This window comes from Equus quagga, chromosome 11 (genome assembly GCF_021613505.1).
Source record: "Equus quagga isolate Etosha38 chromosome 11, UCLA_HA_Equagga_1.0, whole genome shotgun sequence".
NCBI lineage: Eukaryota > Metazoa > Chordata > Mammalia > Perissodactyla > Equidae > Equus > Equus quagga.
The window spans coordinates 76,299,910-76,322,325 of NC_060277.1; the positions used below are offsets into that span (position 1 = coordinate 76,299,910).

General features: G+C 37.0%; 1 protein-coding gene across 1 annotated transcript in view; it reads right to left on the reverse strand.

The window, feature by feature from the left end:
- Positions 1–7,741: 7,741 nt before the first annotated feature.
- Positions 7,742–22,416, reverse strand: part of CRLF3 (cytokine receptor like factor 3) — a 43,422-nt gene continuing 28,747 nt past the window's right edge. Inside the window, exons 7-8 of the mRNA XM_046677835.1 lie at positions 10,106–10,218; positions 7,742–9,215 (exon numbers count right to left, since the gene is read on the reverse strand). Coding sequence (XP_046533791.1) covers positions 8,959–9,215; positions 10,106–10,218 — 370 coding nt within the window. The 3' untranslated portion in view covers positions 7,742–8,958. The remainder of the gene's footprint in view (positions 9,216–10,105; positions 10,219–22,416) is intronic.

Genomic DNA, 22,416 nt, shown 5'->3' on the forward strand with positions numbered 1-22,416 from the left:
CTTACAGCAGGAATGAGGCAGTGCCCCTCCCCTCAATCTTCTCCTGCTGGGATAGTGTCAAAAAGCCATCTGACAGGGAAGGTTTCAATAGATCCAGTCTCATAATATAACACAAAAATGTCCATGTTCCAATAGAAAATCAATCCTCATACCAAAAACCAGAAAGATCTCTAACTGAATGAAGAAAGACAACAGATGCAAATACCAGCCTGACAAAGATATCAGAATTATCTGACAAAGGTTTTAAAGCAGTTGTATTAGAGTTCTCCAGAAAAAGGGAACCAATACAAGATTATGGAGGCTGAGAAGTCCCACAACCTCCTGTCTGCAAGCTGGGAACCCAGGAAAGCCACTGATGGCCTGAGGGCCACTGCTGTAGATTCCAGTCCAGATCTGCAGGCCCTAGAACCAGAAGCACAGAGGACAGGAGATCCATGTCCCAGCTCAGATCCATGTCCCATTGTGTTCTATTCAGTCCCTCAACAGACTGAGTAATGCCCACCCACACTGGGGAGGGCCATCAGCTTTACTGAGTCCATTAATTCAAATGCTAACGTCTTCCCTAAACACCCTCACAGCATACCCAGAAATGAGGTTTAACTAGCTGTCTGGACATCCTCTGGCCCAGTCAAGTTGACACATAAGACTACCCATTATACCAACCATGATAAACATGTTTCCATGATCAATTATGAACATCCTTGAAAGAAAGGAAAAAATCATCCTAACACATTCTACAAGGCCAACATCACTCTAATACCAAAGCCTGACAACACAAAAAAGGAAAACTACAGGCCAATATCACTGATGAACATAGATGCAAAAATCCTCAAGAAAATATTGGCAACCTGAATACAGCAATACATCAAAAAGATCATACATCACGATCAAGTGGGATTTACACCAGGGACACAAGGATGGTTCAACATCTGCAAATCAATGTGATACACCACATCAACAAAATGAGGAATAAAAACCACATGATCATCTCAATAGACACAGAGAAAGCATTTGACAAGATCCAACAGCCATTTATGATAAAAACTCTTAACAAAATGGGGATAGAAGGAAATTACCTCAATATAATAAAGGTCATATATGACAAACCCACAGCCAACATCATACTTAATGGGGAAAAACTGAACACCATCCCCCTGAGAACAGGAACAAGACAAGGGTGCCCACTATCATCACTCTTATTCAACATAGTACTGGAGGCTTTGGCCAGAGCAATTGGAAAAGAAAAGGAATAAAAGGAGTCCAAAAGGGAGTGAAGAAGTGAAACTCTCGCTGTTTGCAGATGACATGATCTTAAATATAGAAAACCCTAAAGAATCCATCGGAAAACTATTAGAAATAATTAACAACTACAGTAAAGTCGCAGGGTACAAAATCAACTTACAAAAATCATTGCATTTCTATACTCTAATAACAAACTTACAGAAAGAGAACTCAAGAATACAATTCTATTTACAATCACAATACAATAAAAAGAAGAAAGTATCTAGGAATGAATTTAACCAAGGAGGTGAAGGACTTATACAATGAAAACTATAAGACATTACTGAAAGAAATAGATGATGACATAAAGAGATGGGAAGAAATTCCGTGCACATGAATTGGAAGAATAAAAACAAAGTTAAAATATCCATACTCCCCAAAGCAATCTACAGATTCAAGGAAATCCCAATCAGAATCCCAATGACATTCTTCACGGAAATAGAACAAAGAACCCTAAAATTCATATGGGGCAACCAAAGACCCGAATTGCTAAAGCAATCCTGAGAAAAAAGAACACAGCTGGAGGCATCACATCCCTGACCTCAAAATATACTACAAAGCCATAGTTATCAAAACAGCATGGTACTGGTACAAAAACAGGCACACAGATCAATGGAACAGAACTGAAAGCCCAGAAATAAAACCGCACATCTAGGGACAGCTAATCTTCGGCAAAGCAGCCAAGAAGATACAATGGAGAAAAGACAGTCTCTTCAATAAATGTATTGGGAAAACTGGACAGCCACGTGCAAAAGAATGAAAGTAGACCATTATCTCACGCCATACACAAAAATAAACTCAAAATGGATCAAAGACTTGAAGATAAGTCCTGAAATCATAAAACTCCTGGAAGATAATATAGGTAGTACACTCTGTGACACTGAACTTAAAGGATCGTTTCAAATACCATGTCTTCTCAGACAAGGGAAACATAAGAAAAAATAAACAAGTGGGACTTGATCAGACTAAAGAGCTTCTGCAAGGCAAAAGAAACTAGGACCAAAACAAAAGACAACCCATCACTTGGGAGAAAATATTTGCAAATCATATATCTGACAAGGGGTTAATCTCCATAATATATAAGGAACTCACACAACTGAACAACAAAAAAACAAACAGCACAATCAAAAAATGAACAGAGGATATGAACAGACATTTTTCCAAAGAAGATCTACAGATGGCCAATAAACACATGAAAAGATGTTCAACATCACTAATTATCAGGGAAATGCAAATCAAAACTACACTAAGATACCACCTGACACCTGTTAAAATGGCTATAATCACTAAGACCAAAAATAACAAATGTTGGAGAGGGTGTGGAGAAAAGGGAACCCTCATACACTGCTGGTGGGAATGCACACTGGTGCAGCCACTATGGAAAACAGTATGGAGATTCCACAAAAAAACAAAAATAGACCTACCATATGACCCAGCTATCCCACTATTGGATATCTACCCAAACAACTTGAAATCAACAATCCAAAGTAACATATGCACCCCTGTGTTCATCACAGCACTATTCACAATAGCCAAGACATGGAAGCAACCCAAGTGCCCATTAACTGATGAATGGATAAAGATGATACGGTATATTATACAATGGACTACGACTCAGCCAGAAAAAAAGACAAATTCATCCCATTTGCAACAACATGGATGGATCTGGAGGGAATTATGCTAAGTGAAATAAGCCAGACTGAGAAAGACAAACACTGTATGATTTCACTCATATGTGGAATATGAACAAACACATGGGCAAAGAAAAGAGTTCAGTGGTTACCAGGATAAGGAGGGTGGGGAGTGGACATGGGGGTGAAGAGGAGCACTTATGTGGTGACAGACAAGAAATAACGTACAACTGAAATTTCACAATGATATAAACTATTATGAACTCAATAAAAAAGAAAGAAATGAGAAAATCAGTAGTTTAGCAAAGAATACAGGAAGTCTTGGCAAAGAAAGAGAAGATATAAAGAAGAGTCAAATGGACATTTTAGAACTGGAAAATACAATACCCAAAATAACAAAATAAAAAGCTCAGTAGATGCTCCCAACAGAGAAAGGAGGTGACAGAGCAAAGAATCAGCGAACTAGAAGAGAGAACAACAGAAATAACCCAATCTGAACAAGGGAGAGAAAACAGACCAAAAAAAACCAACAAAACAGAACCTCAGGAATCAGTGGGACTATACAAAAGATGTAAAATTTGTGTCATTGGAGTCCCAGAAGAAGAAAAAGAGGGAGGAATGAAAAAAGTACTCGAAATAATGGCCGAAAACTTCCCAAATTTCACAAGAGACATAAAACTACAGATTCAAGAAGCTGAGGAAAACAAACAGGATAACTGAAAAGAAATCCAAGCAAAGACATGTCATAATTAAACTTCCAAAAACTAAGAGAAAAAACATATATATTCAAAGCAACCAGGGAAAAATGACAGTTTATCTACAAGGGAAAACAATTAAAATGACAGCAGATTTTTCATCAGAAACCATGGGAAGTGGCACAATATTTTTCAAGTACTGAAAGAAAAGAATTGTCAACCCTGAATCCTATACTCAGTGGAAATATCCTTCAGGAATTAATGGGAAATCAAGATATTCTCAGATAAAAGAAAATGAAGAGACTTTTTCACCAGTAGGCTTATCCTAAAAGAATGGCTAAAGGAAGTTCTCTAAACAGAAAGAAAATGATAAAAGAAGGAACTTGGAACATGATGGAGGAAGAAAGAACACAGTAAGCAGAAATACAGGTAAATACAATAGGTTTTCCTTCTGAGTCTTCTAAAATATTTTATGGTTGAAGCAGAAGTTGTCTGATGTGGCTCTAAATCTATGTAGAGAAAATATTTAAGAACAAAAATTATGTTGTAAATGCAGAAAGGATAAAGAGAGGTAAGGATTCTGTATTTCACTTGAACTGGTAAAATCATCAGACCAATAGACTGATAAGGTAGATAGATATAAAATGAAAAATATATATATAAAATGGCTAAGTTATATATACACACACAACATATATACTATATATACACATATATTAATGTGTATATATAGTATATATTATGTACATATATGTATATAATATTTAGAACTACTATTAAAAAAGCTATACACAGAAACTCTCAAAAACACTATAGATAAATCAAAATGGAATTCTAAAATATGTTCAAGTAACCCACAAGAATGCGGGAAATTAAAGCAGAGAAATAAAAACCAGAGAGAACACACAGAAAACAAAAAAGAAAAACGGCAGACTTAAGCTCTGAGCAACATATAAATAATAACATTAAATGTAAATAATACCAAATAAATGTAAATATAAATAATACCAAAAAAACACAGAGATTGATAGAATAAATTTTTTTAAATGACTCAAATATATGCTGCCTACAAGAAACTCATTCCAAATATAATGACATAGACAAGCTGAAAGTAAAAGGATGGAAAAAATATATATGCAAACATTAATCAAAGGAAAGCAGAAACAGCTATATTAACACCAGATAAAGTAGACTTTGGAGCAAAGAAAACTACCAGAGACAGTGAGAGACACTGTAATAAAATGGTCATATAGCAATGCTAAGTGCACCATTCATAAAAAACCAAAGAATTGCAAAAGACGTGAGTCAAAAACTAACAGAACTCTAAGGAGAAATAGATAAACCCACAATTACAATTGGAGACTTCAATACTCTCAAGAATTGACAGAGCAACTAGACAGAAAATCAGCGACACAGTAGAACTCTCCATCACCATCAACCAACAGGATCTAGCCTACATTTATAAAACATTTCACCCATTTACAGCAAAACACACAGTATTTTCAAGTGCCTATAAAACATATACCAAGGCTGACTATATCCTGGGACATAAAACAAATCCCAAGAATGGAAATCACACAAAGTGTGTTCTCCAATCACAATATAATCAAACTAGAAATCAATAACAGAAAGATAACAGGAAAATCTCCAGACACTCAGAAACTAAACAACACATTTCTAGAAAATCCTTGGGTCAAAGAGGAAGAAATCTCAAGGGAGGAAAAAAACTGAGTTCAGCAATTTGGCAGGATACAAGACAAACATACAAAGATCAATTCTATATATTAGGAATGAGCATGTGGAAATCAAATTAAAAATACAATATCATTTATAATTACTAAAAAAAAAAAAAAAAGCAATACTTAGGTGTCAATGTACCAAAACATGTGGAAGAACTTGCATGCCTAAAACTAAAAGGTGCAGATGAAAGAAATCAAAGATCTAAATAGGAAAGAAATACTGTGTTTATGGATTTGAAGACGAAATACAGTAAAGATGTCAACTCTTCCCAAACTGATATAAAGGTTTAACACAATTCCTATCAAAATCCCAGGAAGATTTTCTTGTAGATAGAGGAAAGATTACTCTAAAATCTATCTAGAAAGGCAAAGGAACTGGAATAACTAAAACAATTCTGAAAAAGACAAAAATCAGTCTACCTAATTTTAAAACATTATATAGCTACAGTAATCATACTGTGTGGTACGGGCAGAGGGACAGACCCACGGATCAAGGGAAGAGAAAAGAGAACCCAGAAATAGATGCACACAAATATGCCCAACTGATTTTTGACAAAGATGCAAAAGTAATTCAATGCAGGAAAAATGGCTTTTGCAACAAATGATGCCGGAGCAATTGGCCATCCCTATGAACAGATATGTTCCCAAATGAACCTTAACCTTACGTCTACACATTATACAAAAATTAAATCAAACTGGATCACAGACTTAAATGTAAAATGTTAAACTATAAAACTTTTAGGGAAAAACATAGGAGAAAATCTCTGGGATCTAGGGCAAAGTGTTCTTCTTAGACTTGACACCAAAAGCTTGATACATAAAAGAAAAATTAATAAATTAGATTTCATCAAAATTAGCAACTTGTGCTCTGGAAAAGACCTTGGTAAAAGAATGAAAAGACAAGCTAAAGACAAGACATATGCAAACCACATACCCAACAACACACTAATATCTAGAATATATAAAGAAATATTAAAATTTAAGAGTAAACAATCCAATTAGAAAATGGGTAAAAGACATTTCACCGAAGAGGATTTACTGATGGCAAATAAGCGTGTAAAAAAGATTTTCAACATCATTAGCCACTAGGGAAACGCAAATTAAAACCACAATGAGATACCACCACACGTTTATCAGAAAGGCTAAAATGAAAAACAGTGACAACCAATACTGGGGAGGATTCAGAGAACACATTGCTAGCGGGAATGTGAAAATGCTACAGCCCCTTTGGAAAGCAGTTTGGCAGTTTCAAAAACACGCAACTTCTCTGCACCCCTCAGACCTTCACCGCAGTCTCACATTCCACAGGCCCACCAGGATGCTGGGGGACGTCCTAACACACACTGTTCTTACCTCCGTCATGACTGCAAATTCTTGCCCTTCTGTTTCAAATTCCAGTTCTGTGTTTATCAAATTTCGACTCACGTTTTAAGATTCTACTTTGCTCCCTGAGATCTTCAGGCAGATTCAGCGAGTCCTTCTTCAGTGCTCCTCCTGCAGGTTCTACCACTTACCCCACCTGGGGCTTTCCCCTTAGTGTCCACGCCTCCCAGGAGCAGAATGGTTAAGAGGTGGGGCTCCACGGTGAAACAGGTCTGGGTCAGAGTCCTGACTAGACTCGTTACTGGTCATGACCTTAGACAAATTAGCTCATATCTCTTGAGCTTAAGTTTTCTCATCCGTAAAGGAGAAATAATAGGAACAGTATCATAAGCAGGATATGTGGATTAAATGAGATTAATGAATGCATTCTGAAAATTTAGCATTGTGCCTGGCACAGAGTAGGGGTTCAATAAATATCAATTCTTATCATTATCATCACCCAAATTATCTTGCCCCTCCACGCACACAAACAGATTTGGAATACTAGGTTCCTTCATCTATTTAAACAGAATGTATTGGCTTTTAACAAAATCTTCAGTTCACAGCTCAAGAAAAAAACCTGATATTTAAATTAGTTTCAGAGTTCAAAATATTACAATTCACTTCGGTCCAAAACTAAGTCAGGTTTCAGTCACTTCTATGAAAAGCAGATTCTATTGGTATAGATTTAAGATGCCATTCTCGTATGGAGGACAATAAAGATGTTCAATAAATATCTGCTGAATGAAGGGAATGAGATGAAGATGTTCTGGAGATAATAACTCATCTACATTTATTCAATCAAACATTTTTTGTGCATGTCAGGCACCATGCTTTGTATCAGATACACAAAATATAAGAAAGTATAAGTAACTTTTCACAAGTTGCAATGATATGAGTTAAAATGAGAGTTAACTCATTTTAAAATGAGTTAAAATGAGATAGAGCCACAAATAAACTCTTTTCTCCCTCTACTTAAAAGGAAAGATTAAAATTAGATTCATCAATCTCATGGAAGAAAAAAATACACACACAACTTTTAGTTTTTTATTTTGTTTCAGACAGCTGGACGAGGCATCTACATTCTAGCACATCTTCTTAACAATCACTGAACAAGTGAAAGACGACTTACTTATATATAAAAAGGCAAGGGAAAAGGTCATGATTGTCCAACAGGGAACTTGAATCCCCAAATAAATTACCTTACAAAAATATCAAACTTGCTCTTCCACTTTTCTACTGTTAAAAATGAAAAAAAAGAAATTCACATTAAAAAAAAATCTGTAGGCTGGTATAGCAAGATAATCATTTTTACATACTAAGTAAGTCCTTCAAATAAATATTTTACACAAATTTAAGTTTTCCAAAAAATAGGTCAAGTATTTACCCAATATTTGCTTGGTCCACTAAAAGACCATTTATAAAACTGACATTAAACTGGACTGCAGCTCACACCTTCCGGATAGTAACATGCACATCTCTGAGGCTGGATATGCACATGTGCACATGACGGGCAGTGAACAGCTAACACTGCTGTGCATACTACTTCCGTAAGTAGTTTTACCCTGTAAAAATCCTCTAGCCTATCATGAATTGAATTGCAAGGAATTGCAAGGAAAGAACAAAAGAAAATACTTTGACTATGTTAGACATTTGCTCAGAACATTTAAAAACGCAAATATTATCATGCTTTTGGGACTGAAAGATTACTGAACATGACATAAAATTCAATACTGCTTACAGACACCTGAACATGGAGAGTACAGTCAACATTCACGTGGAGGGCACACGAGTGAATGCATTTTACAGAACTCTGGCTTCCATCTTGTCTATTCCTGTGGTTTTATTCTAATGTCTTACACGGCTTTGGACCCTTAAAAGATGGAGATTCAGTAAAACAACGTTACATTAAGTTTTTCTGTTCTAATAACCAACATTAAAAAGAAGTAAAGGGGAAGGGCACAGGGCTTTCTGTATCTGCTCACAGTGCAAAAGCCAAGTAAATTTTTGTTTTGATGTGTTATTTCAATTAATACTATGCTAAAAATAAAACTGACTGCATTATGGCTTTGTCCACAATATTCAAGACACTTACTGCTGAGACATTCCAAAATAAACCAGTAAACAATTTCCATTTCCAATAGTTTAACTGAGAAATGAATCTAACAACTTTTTAAATCAACTATAACTAAACTGGGCTGAGGACAGCTACATTAAAACCCTGCAGACCAAAGCCACTCATCCAGAAATCTAGAACACCAATACTTTCCAACCAGGATAGAAAAACGAGCATCCAAAGTAAAGAGAACCACAAGACTGATCAAGTAACCAGTCAAAAACCACTTCTCTGTTATTTGAGCTAATAGTGACTCGAAGCTTGAAGTTTCCGCCTTCGTTATTATTGGTGGATCCTAGAGTCACAGCTTCAATGTCAAATGTGACAGTGGACCCAGAAGTAACTGCGGGCAACTGATTAGTCATTTCCTTTCCATTTACAAAAACTGCACCTAAAATGTTAAGGCAAAGAGTCATTTACATGTGAGCAAAAACTAAGAATTGAAACAGATTCTAGATTGCTGGTAACACAGCTCACTTCCTAATGCAGATAAAGAAAACATTTTGGAATGCCAACTGGTCAAAGATAATGCATTTGTATATGCTAATCAAACCCCACCCCCAAGGCAGGAGAAAAAATTAAAATGCGTTAACATTTCAGAGTTCTGGTCCAGGGTTTTACTCTTCTAGAATAGAGACTAGGAGTTTCCCATGTGGAAGGCGTCAAAAGAAACCTGACTCAACTACAAAATTACATCCTGTGGGATAGCAAGATTGTTTCACACGGAATAAACAGGAGTCTTGCTCTGCCTGCTGCTTGACCCACACCACAAAATATTAACTCGTCTTGGTAGGGACTTTCAAAAGCGTGATTGTTGCAGAGAAAGGGAAGAAAGAACATCAGAGATACATAGCAAATTAAGTGAACTCTCTTCCCAGTTCCCTAATCTCTACTGAACTTGTGTTCCCTAATCTATGTTGAATTTAGATGACCTATGGAAACAGCATCCAGAGGTAGACCATCTGGTGCAAATTCCAGCTCAACCATCTCCAAGCTATGTGAGTTTAAGCCAGTTACTCAACCTCTCTGTGGCTCACTTTTCATCTTCTATAAAACGGATATAATATTACTCCTCACTTCAAAAAGTTGTTAAAAGGATTAAATGATTTATTATTTGTAAAGGGCATAGAACAATGCCAGGCACATAGTACCCATAGAGATATGTCACTAAGTCCTAAATCTTCTCATCTCCTGCTATAAATTTGTGATATTGAAACAGATTCGTATCTCACTACAGTAATTCACATATTTCAAAGAAAATGACAGTTATTTATCTCTTACCGTTAGTACTAATGCACACCGCTTGATCCCGCTGCAGAGAGTCACATCCATTCTGTCTTTCTGCACACACTCCTATACTGTCTCTTCTGTCTGGTTGTCCCACAGTTTCAACTCTGTGAATGAGTTAGAAAGGTTATTTAATCTTTTTCTTTTTTAACATGATATCTAACAGTTACTAACCTTAAAAAGAGCAATCTCATCACAATTCCTCCTAATAATAGCAAACACTGATTCGGCACTTCCTAAATACCAGGCACTATTCTAAAAATTTCATATCTATCTAGCTATCTATAGATCATTCCATTCAATTCACGTAACAACCCACTAGGTAAGTGCTATTATTATCATACCCATTTTATACATGAGGAAACTGAGGCACAAAAGAAAAGCAAGATTTAAAAAAGGCTAAGTAACCTCACCCTGATGCCCTGGCTGAGTGGTGGAACTAGGATATGAACTCAGGTGTTCTGACTGAAGAGTCTGCGTTAACTATTTACAGCTACCACAGCACACTTCTACTTTATGTTCTGGCTGTAGATACACATAAAACCTGCCATGTTTGCCTATAATAAATGTGATTATTACTGCCATCACCTAAACCTTTAAGATGAGATTCTATGCAATGATTTGATTAGTGCTTGTCAAGTATTTAAAGCCTTTAAAAATAGACATTATTGTCTTAAAATACAGTTAATACGGTTATGAACAGTTTTGCTTGGAGACCCTACTAGGGGGAAAATTTAATCATTTCCTTTTGTGTTTTAGTCTCAAATAATACATCATCGTGTACTCTAGAAACAGGAAACTTAGATACTGAGGCCAACTTACATCCCTATTATCAGACTCATCTTTCCCTCCATTCCAGGGGGCCAGACTTTGCAACGACAGAAAAAGAAAAATTAGCAAAGAACAGAATGTAGCTTTACCAAGGGAAGATGTGCTTATTTATACTCAGTGTGGCCTCAAAATGTCTCACTGTAAATTGGCAAACATGTAGGATCATAATAAACATGTGGATGGGTTCCTGAAGTCATTTCACTTCTTAAACTAGCAGTCTAAAGAAGTATGGGGAAGAGAGCGATGTCAGCAACATGGCAGAATAGTATTCATTCTATCACAGAAACATGGCTGTAACAATGATAGACAGATTTGATAAAAATACCTTTATGAGATTTCTAGAATCCAGCTAAGAAGTTGCAATACCCCAAGGAACACAAAGCTGAAAACAGCTGCACTGAAATGGGCAAGAAGAGCAATTTCACTTTCCCCATGTCAGCCCCTCTCCTAAGCTATGACAGCTTACTGCCAGGCAAGAACACCCCGGTTTCTGATTTTTCCTTTGGAGTGTGCATCCAGCATTCCAACTCTTTGGAGGGATGCCCAAAGGACTGGTTTCTGTCACACCTCACCTGGAGCACTGACAGAACTGGCATTGTATGGATTCTTGAATGCTGGTGAGACCAAAAAAAGTGGGAGGTGGCATCCTGCAGCCAGCACAACTTGGTGTAACTGGGAGAAGGCACAGAACTCAAGGCTTCTCTCCCTCAGGAGGGAGAAGAGAACACAATTCTGGTGTACCAGCTTTTTACAGGGCTGCTCAAGGGAATGGCATCTGTCTCACCTGATGTGGGGTGCTGATGGGGAGCCGGCATATTCTGAATGCCTCGTGGCCACTGAGTATGAGTGTGTGGAGGCAGCTTGCTGCTGTAGCACGAGAGAACTTGCAGTGCCACAAACAGGCACTAGAGGGAGCGTGAGATTATGAGCTCCTGAAAACCCAGCAAGGCTCTCTACTTGAGAAACTGCAAAGGAACTCAGGGAAGCCACATCACCCTCAAAAGGTTTCAGTGGTCCCTAAATATCTAGCTGGGCTCATTTGTGAGGGTCTTCTCCTGTACAAGTCCAGGCCATAAAAATTGTGAGAGGGGTCTGTTTTTTCACATATGCAGATCCCAACAGAAAATTAAGAGACATAGGAAGAAATAGGGAAACACGGCTCCAAAAAAAACCTAAAACAGATCCCTAGAAAATTATCTGAGTGAAATGGAGGTATACAAATTATCTGACAAACAATTCAAAACAACCACCATAAAGATGCTCTGCAAGCTCAAGAAAATGAAGCAGGAACAAAATGAGAATACCAATAAAGAGAAAGAAAGTATAGAAAATAGACATTTTGGAGCTGAAGAATACAATAACTGAACTGAAAAAGTCATAAGAGGAGTTTAACATCACACTTAAGCAGAAGAAAGAAACATCAAACTCGAAGAAAATTCATTTGAAATTATCCAGTCAGAGGGACAAAAGAAAAACGAATGAAAAAGAGTGAAGAAAGTCTACGAGACTTATGAGAAAAGAGAAAAAAGGACAGAATGTTTACTTAAAGAAATAATGGCTGAAAATTTCCCAATCTGGGGAAGGAAATGAACATCCAGATTCAAGAAGCCCAAAGGACTCCAACTAGGATGAACCCAAGAAATCACACTGACACACATAATCAAATTGTCAAGTCAAAGACTGAGAATTTTGAAAGAAGAAAAAGAAAAGCGACTCATCATGTACAATGGAACTCACATAAAGCTATCAGTAAACTTCTAGGCAGAAACCTTGCAGGCCAGAAAGGAGTGGGAAGTCATATTCAAAGTGCTTAAAGAAAAAAAACACTAACCAAGAATATAATATCCAGCAAAACGGTCCTTAAAAAATGAGGAAGAAATAAAGGCATGCCCACATAACTAAAAGCTGAGGTTGTTCATCATCACTAGACCTGCCTGACAAGAAATGCTAGGAGGGGCTGGCCCCATGGCCGAGTGGTTAAGTTCGTGCGCTCTGCTTCAGCAGCCCAGGGTTTCACTGGTTCAGATCCTGGGCGCAGACATGGCACCCCATCAGGCCATGCTGAGGCAGCATCCCACATGCCAGAACTAGAAGGACCCACAACTAAAAATATGCAACTATGTACAAGAGGGCTTTGGGGAGAAAAAGGAAAAATAAAATCTTAAAAAAAAAAGAAATGATAGGAGTCCTTCAAGTTGAAACGAAAAGACAGGACACCAAACAGCAACACAAAAGTGTGTGAAAGTATAAAGCTCACTGGTAAAGCTAAATATATAGACAGATACAGAATACTGTAACACTGTAAGGGTGGTGTGTAAACCACTCTTAATTCTGATATAGAAGTTAAAAGATAAAAGTATAAAAAATAAGTATAGGGTCCAGCGCCATGGCATAGTGGTTAAGTTTGGTGCACCCACTTTGGCGGCCTGGGTTCACATCCTGGGTCCAGACCTACACCACTCATCAGCCATGCTATGGCAGCAACCCATATACAAAATAGAGGACGACTGGCATGGACATTACTCAGGGCTAATCTTCCTCAAGCAAAAAAAGAGGAAGATTGGCAGCAGATGTTAGCTCAGGGTGAATCTTCCTCAGCAAAAATAAATAAATAAATGAAACCATAAAAATATGTTAATGGATACACAATATAGAAAGATGTAATTTGTGACATCAATAAAGTGTGGAGGGGGAAGAAGTAAAAGTGTGGAGTGTATGTATGTGATTGAAGTTACCTTGTTATCAGCTTAAAATAGATTGTTCTAACTGTAAGATGTTTTATGTAAGCCCTATGGTGACCAAAAAGAAAATATTTATAGAATACACACTAAAGAAAAAGAGAAAGGAATGAAAGTATGTCACTACAAAGAAATCAATGTGGGGCTGGCCCTGTGGCCAAATGGTTAAGTTCGCGCGCTCCACTGCAGGCAGCCCAGTGTTTCGTTGGTTCGGATCCTGGGCGCAGACATGGCACTGCTCATCAAGCCACGCTGAGGCAGCGTCCCACATGCCACAACTAGAAGGACCCACAACAAAGAATATACAACTATGTACCGGGGGGCTTTGGGGCGAAAAAGGAAAAAAATAAAATCTTTAAAAAAAAAAAAAGTATGAGCATCTGGCCATTAATAATCACCAAGGAGGCCAGAACATGTGTTCATTTAAAAAAGAAAAAAAAAAAAGAAATCAATGCAACACAAAGCAAGCAAGCAAGTGAAGAAAAGTGGAAGAAAAAAGCTCCAAAACAGAAAAGAATGAACAAAAGGACAATAGTAAGTCTTTCCCTATCAATGACGTTAAATGTAAATGGATTAAACTCCCCAATTAAAAGATAGAGTGGCTGATACATATAAAAGATCCAACCATATGCTGTCTACAACAGACTTACTTTAGATTTAAGGACACATGTAGGCTGAAAGTGCAAGGATGGAAAAGATATTCCATACAAATGATAACCAAAACCATACTTAGACAAAACAGACTTTTAAGTCAAAAACTAACAAAACAGGCAAAGAAGGACATTATATAATGACAAAAGGGTCAATTTACCAGGAAGAAAAAACAATTATAAATTTATATGCACCCAACCTCAGAGCACTCAAATATACAAGGCAAATATTGACAGAACTGAAGGGAAAAATAGACAAGTTATACAGTAACAGTAGGAAATTTCAATTCTCTATTTTCAATAACGGGTAGAACATCCAGACAGAAGATCAATAAGGAGCAGAGGAGGATCTGAACAATACTATAAACCAAATGGACATAATAGACATATACAGAACATTCCACTCAACAGAAGCAAAATATACATTCTTCTCAAGCACACATGGAACATTCTCCAGGACACATCTTGTTAGGTCACAAAACAAGTCATAACGAATTTAAGAAGACTGAAATCACACCACATATATTTTCTGATCACAACGGAATGAAACTAGATATTAATGGCAGAAGGAAAACTAGAAAGTTCAAAATATCTGTAAACAATTAACTCTTGAACAACCAATGAGTCAAAAGCAAAATCAAAAGGAAAATTAGAAAATGCCTTGAGACAAACGAAAACAAAAACACAAGAAAGCAAAACTTATGGGATGCAGCAAAAACACTGAGGAGGGAAGTTTACAAACATGTGCATTGGAAAAGATCTCAAAAAAGACAACTTTACACCTCAAGGAATGAAAAAGAAGAACAAACTAAGCCCAAAGTTAGTAGAAGGAAGCAAATAATTAAGATTAGGGCAGAAATAAACAAAATAGAGAACAGAAAAGCAATAGAAAAAAATCAACAAAACTAAGAGTTGGCTTTTTGAAATGATAAAATTGACACACTTTTAGCTACGATAACTAGCTAAAAAGAAAGAAAAGAAAAAGAAGATACAAATATAGTCAGAAAGAAAAGAGGAGACATCACAACTGATGCTACAAAAATGAAAAGGATTATAAGACACTACTATGAACAGTATACACCAAGAAACTGGATAATCTAGAAGGATAAATTCCTACAAACACATGACCTACAAAACTGAATCATGAAGAAACAGGAAATCTGAACAGACTTATAACTAGAAAGTAGACTGAATCAGTAAGCAAAAACCTTCCAACAAACAAGAGGACCAAGCAGCTTCACTGGTGAATTCTACCAAATGTTTACCAGATCTAACAAATGTTTAAAGAATTAATGATAATCCTTCTCAAACTCTTCCAAAAAACTGAAGAGGAAGGAATACTTCCAAACTCATTTAATGAGGCTAAAATTATCCTGAAGCCAAAGTCAGAAAAAGACACTACAAGAAAACTGCAGGCCAATTACTCCGATGACTATAGATTAAAAAATCCTCAACCGAGTGCTAACACCGTTGGTGGGAGTTTAAAATGGTGTACCTGCTATGGAAAACAGTATGGAGGTTCCCCACAAAATTAACAATAGAACCACCACATGATCCGGCACCCCCATTTCTGGGTAGATATCCCAAAGATTTCAATGCACTGAGAAGAATGCAATATTACTTCTACATTATTCCCACCAAAGATAGACGACCTGAATCCAATCATTAGGAAACATCAGATGAACCCAATTTGAAGGATAGTCTGTAACATAATGGCCTGTACCCTTCAAAAATGTCAGTACATAAAGGTTAAAAGAAAGATGGAGAAAGTTTTTCAGATTAAGAGAGACTAAGGAGACACGACAACTGAAAATAACGCTGATCCAAGACTTTTTTTCTATAAAGAACATTAATTGGAACAACTGAATCTGATAAGGTCTGTAGGTCAGATAATAGTATTGGATCAAGGTTAATTTTCTGATCTCGATAATCTCTTTGTTTTTATGAAAGACTCACTAAAAATGACTTAGGAAAAAAGTAGAGAGAAAATGAAGCAAATACAGTATTGGGGAATCTGGGTGAAGGGTATTTGGGAATTTTCTGTACTATTCTTGCAACTTTTCTGTAAGTCTGAAATTATGTTTAAAAAGATTTTTTAACCACACAAAATACTACATAGATAAATAGAGAGAGAGAGAGGGATGCGAGGAACACAAAGTACCTGAATTTTAGCCCTAATATTCCTAATATTTTGTTTCTCTGAAAGGTAAAAACATTCTAATATCACTAACTCTGGATAGAAGAGAGCAGATAGTTGTTAAGATTATTGTGTGGGGCCGCCCAGTGGCACAGTGATCAAGTGTGCACGTTCTGCTGTGGTGGTCCAGGGTTCACAGATACGGACATGGCACCGCTTGGCAAGCCATGCTGTGGCAGGCGTCCCACATATAAAGTAGAGGAAGATGGGCATGGATGTTAGCTCGGGGCCAGTCTTCCTCAGCAAAAAAGAGGAGGATTGGCAGCAGATGTTAGCTCAGGGCTAATATTCCTCAAAAAAAAAAAAACAATTATAAAATAAATAAATAAATAAATAAAAATGAAACAATGTAGGCATTCAAACCCCGCTCAAAAAAAAAAAAAAGAGTATTGTGTAATGAAGAACTTGGCCTGCCTGGATCCTGGGACGTAACCTCCAAACCACTGGAATTTCCCAAGTGATAGGAGTGTCTGTTATTCGTGGTGGGCCCCTCAGACCACACCTGATAGTTTATGCTAATGAGGTGCTCGTGGTGGACGCCTAGAGAGTTGATGCTAACAAGATGACTCAGGATGGGAGGAGGTCACCCTAGAAAGACCAGTCATGCAATTAGAGGGTTGAGGCTTTGAGTTACATGACATCAGCCCAACCTCCTGGGATGGCAAGGGAGGTAAGTCAAGTGGTGAACGATTTAATCAGCCATGTCTCCATAATAAAACCCCCAAAAATCTCTGGACACCAACGCTTGAGTTAGCACCCTGGTTTGCAATACTCTGAGTACTGTCATGCTAGAGGCCCACGCGTCTCTAAGAACAATGGAAGCTTCACGCTCGGCTCTCCCAGATCTCGCCCTAGGATCCCCTCCCTTTGGCGGGTTCTGATTTGTATCCTTTGGCTATAATAAAACTGTAATCATAAGAGTAGTGCTTTCCTAAGTTCTGTGAGTCATTCTAGCGAATTATAGAACCCGAGGGTGGTCGTGGGAACCCCAGAATTTGTAGTCATCTACATAGTGAGAAGTGAGGGTGGGCCCTGGGGTCCCCTGCACTTGCAGCTGGCACCTGAAGTGAGGGCAATCTTTAGGAGGACTGTGCTCTTAATCTTGAGTTTGGCCAACTCATTGCAAGGATACACTTTTTCAGTAATTAAAATTTTTAAATGAATAATTAATTCAAATAAAATTTCTTGAAATTAACCCAAAGTAGTAAAACACAAAAAGGTCCTCAAAGCAGGGAGGAAAAAAAATCCTGGGAAGAAGGAAAAAACCTCCTTATTTAAATGAATCACAAAATAGTTCCTAAAAGCATCCTGCAATCAAACAGCATTTGATAAATAAGAGAAGCATAGCATAAAGAGCTTACAAAAGTTGCTCCAAACACAGAATGAACGAGAAAAGTGAATAGCTAATATGCCTGAAGCAAAGAAGTATTTTCATGGTTCACTAAGAAACAGAACAGAAGTTTAAAACCTTTTAATTTTTTAAATTGCAAGACAAGTAGTCAGGACATTATATCCTAAAAAACTACAGTAGTTGTTCTCTCACATAGACAAGTCCTATAAGAAACCCTGGTATAAATCATACAAATACAAAAACTATATAAAAAAGAAAAACGCTATACAAAATAATTCACGGTAGGGTACAGTGACCTCCTCTAATGCACTTACAACTGAGATACAATTAATAAAAATCAATTTTTGCACAGGTTAGTAGGAATGCATCCATTTCATAGAGTAAAGCAGAAAGTTCTGGATGATAATTTTTCTCAAAGGCAAAATGCTCTGAGAAAGAACATGTCCATAAAAGGAGCAATTTCGATGGCAACAAGAAAGCTAATCTATTCCTGTCACTCTGCCTGTTGGCCAACTTTGACTGGATTTAAGTGGCATCTTCTCATTATTATACCCTCTCAAGCTTCCTTCCTCCCAAAATGAACTCCTAGAGCAAACATCCAAAAATTCAGCTGTTTGGCTAATAAATATATGAAAAATATCCAAGTTTGTGATAAATATAAGAAATAAAATGAGAATTTCATTTTGGTGTAGCAGCTATAGATTAAGTAAATACAGTAATACTTAAAAGTGTGACATCAGTACCCTCACACACTGCTGGGAAGAACGTAAGTGCTTCCAGGAACACAGTTAATCAGTTTGTGTGTCGCTACCCGGAAATTAGCCCACGGAATAGAGAATAAGCCATATGTCAACAAAGAGGGTCATGGCACAGGTTGACTTGCAGGGTTAGGAAGAGAAAGAAGGGCTGCCTCATCAAGTCACGGCAAAGGAGGACTTTTGACATAGAAACATGTTCCTTACTACACAAATCCTAAAATAGCTCTTATCCACTCTCAGAGCAAAACTTCCAACTTGAACAGTCCTAGATCTATTACAGAAAGTGAACGTCGTCCAAAAACAAAATTCTAGGATGGCAAATTCATTGGTGAATTCTACCAAACATTTAAAGGAAGAAAGGATAGAATTTTACGCAAACAGTTCTGGAAAAAAAAAGAAGAAACACTTCCCACCTCACTTTATGAGGCTATCCATTACCCTGATACAAAACCAACGACGTTATAACAAAAAATAAATATCCTTCTCATGAAGAGACATAAAAATCCTCAAGAAACTATTAAAACTCAAATTTAGCAATATATATACAGAACAATACATGATCAAGTGGGTTTCTCTTAGGAATCAAAGCTTGTCCAATGTTCAAAAATCTATCATCGTAATTCACCATACCAAAAAAAGAAAAGTTGTATGATTATCTTAATAGATATATAAAAATAATTTGAAATTAAACATCTCTTTATAGATAAAACTCTCAGCAAACTAGGACTACAAGGAAATTTCCTTAAGCTGACAGAGGTTATATAAAAACTTACAGCTAGTATCATACTGAATGTGAAAGACTGAATGCCTTCCTCCTAAGATCTGAAATAAGACAAGGAGGGGCCAGCCCCGTGGCCGAGCGGTTAAGTTCACGCGCTCCGCTTTGGCAGCCCAGGTTTCGCTGGTTAGGATCCTGGGTGCGGACATGGCACTGCTCATCAAGCCATGCTGAGGTGGCGTCCCACATGCCACAACTAGAAGGACTCACAACTAAAAATATACAACTGTGTACCGGGGGACTTTGGGGAGAAAAAGAAAAAATAAAATCTTAAGAAATAAAAGACAAGGATGCCTGCTTTCAACACTGCTATTCAGAATAATACTTCTTAGCCAGTGTAATGAGATAAGAAGAAGAAAACTTATGAAACACCGATGAAAGACATTTTTTTAAAAATTTAAGAAATATACGATGTTCATAGATTGGAATGCTCAAAATAATTAAAATATTGGGGCCAGCCCGATGGTGCAGAGGTTAAGTTTGAAAGGTCCACTTCGGTGGCCCAGGGGTTCACACATTCAGATCCCAGGCGCAGACCTACACACTACTCATCAAGCCATGCTGTGGCAGCATCCCACATATAAAATAGAGGAGGGCTGGCACAGATGTTACCTCAGCAACAAACTTCCTCAGCAAAAAGAGGAAGACTGGCAACAGATGTTAGTTCAGGGCCGATCTTCCTCTCGAGCACGTGCGGGGGCGCACATACACACACACATGCAAATTAAAATATCAATTACTCTCAAACTGATCTATAGATTCAAGGCAATCTCAATCAAAATTCAGCAGAATTTTTTTTTTACAAATGGACAAGCTGAATCTAAAAGTTAAATGGAAAGACAAAGAAACTAGAAATAGTTTAAATAGCTCCAGAAATAGATTCACACATATATGGTCAAGCGATTTTCGACAAAGGTGAAAATGCAGTGCAATGGAGAGAGGAAAGTCTTCCCAACAAATAGTGCTGGATCTACTGGACATTCAGATGCAAAACAAAACACAATTCAACCCACATTTCATATGATACTAAAAGTAACTCAAAATGGCTCATAGATCTAAATAAAATAATTTTTAAAAATAAAGCTTCTAGAAGAAAACATAAGAGAAAACCTTGTGACCCTGCATTAGGCAAAGATTTCTTAGATACAACACCAAAAGCACTAGATAAAATTTGCTAAATTGTACTTCATCAAAATTAACTTTTGCTCTGCAAAAGACACTGCTAAGAGAATAAAAGACAAGACAGACTGAGAAAAAATATTTTCAAAACACATACATAACGGACTTATATTCATCAAGTTTCAATAATTTAAAAAAACCCAACAACTCAATTTAGGCAACAGATTTGAAAAGACAATTCACCAGTGAAGATATACAAATGGCCAATAAGCACACGAAAAGATGCTCAACATCATTAGTCATTAGAGAAAAGAAAATTAAAACCACAAAGAGGCATGACTCATGTATATTAGAATAGCTAAAGTTAAAAGCAAAAACAAAACAAAACACTGACAATACCACATGTTGGCAAGGATGCAGAACAACTGAAAATCTCATAATCTGCTGGATGGAATGTAAAATGGTACAGCCACTTTGGAAAACAGTTTGACACTTCCTTATAAAGATAGGCAAACACTTACAGTATGATCCAGCAAGCACACTCCTAAGATATTCATTTACCCAAGAGAAATGAAAGCTTATGTTCACACGAAAACCTGTAGATCAATGTTTACAGAGGCTGTAATACTGCCAAAGACTGGAAGATAAATCGTGATCTATCCACATGACAAAATACTATTAAGCCATAAAGGACCAAACAAGTGATACATATCTCTCTCTCAACGTGAGTGAGTCTGAAATATATAATGCTAAAGGAAATAAGCCACACTCAAAGAGCTAATACTGCATAATTCCATTTATATGATATTCTGAAGAAGGCTAACTACACAAACAGAAAACAGAGCAATAGCAGCCAGAGAGAGGAGGGCTTAGGACAAAGCAGCAGCATGAGGGGGTGTTTTGGAGTGACGGAACCGTTCTGGACCTGACTGTGCAGCGGTTACATGATTGAATACGTCTGTCAAAACTCCTAAAACTGTACAACAAAAAGATGGAATTCACTTATGTAAAATTTTAACAACTGAAAAAACTGGCCCCCCAACAAAAAAAATTAATGGATCCAGACTGTTTTATGAAAGCTTCAAGGAAGAGATAACCTACCACATATTTTTTTTTGAGAAAACGGAAAACAGGGAAAGATCATACAATTATTTTATGGAGCTATCATAATCTTTTTTTTTTTTTTTAAGATTTTATTTTTTCCTTTTTCTCCCCAAAGCCCCCTGGTACATACTTGTATATTTTTTTTTAGTGGTGGGTCCTTCTAGTTGTGGCATGTGGGACACTGCCATGAGTGGTGCCATGTCTGTGCCCAGGATCCGAACTGGCGAAACCCTGGGCTGCTGAAGCGGAGCAAGTGAACTTTACCACTTGGCCACAGGGCCCGCCCCTATCATAATCTTGAGACAGACATCACAAAAGGATAGTTTGAAAAAGGAAAATTATAGGATGTTTTCATTCATGAATATAGATTAAATAAAAAGCAATAAAAATATTAGCAAATTCAAACCAGCAATGTACATACAACTTAAAGCAATGCCTTCAAGTAGGGTTTATCCCAGGAATGCAAAGAAGACGTCAGAACATCTATTCATTTAAATCACTACATTAAGAAGTTAAAGGGGGGGCTGGGAACCAGGGAGATGGAGAAAAGATATTTCACAAAATTCTACAGCCATTAATGATTTTAAAAATCATGATAAATTAAAAATAGAAACTTTTATTTCAGAAATGTTTCTTCAATTGTATTTTAACATAGGCGTTATGTTCCACTTTTCTGGTTTTCTTTGTCAGGGCCTCTAATTACCCCTTTGTTAGATTTCTTTGGCCTACCTTTTTTCTATCATTTTCTCTTGAATCCTTTTTTCCCTATTTTTGTTTCA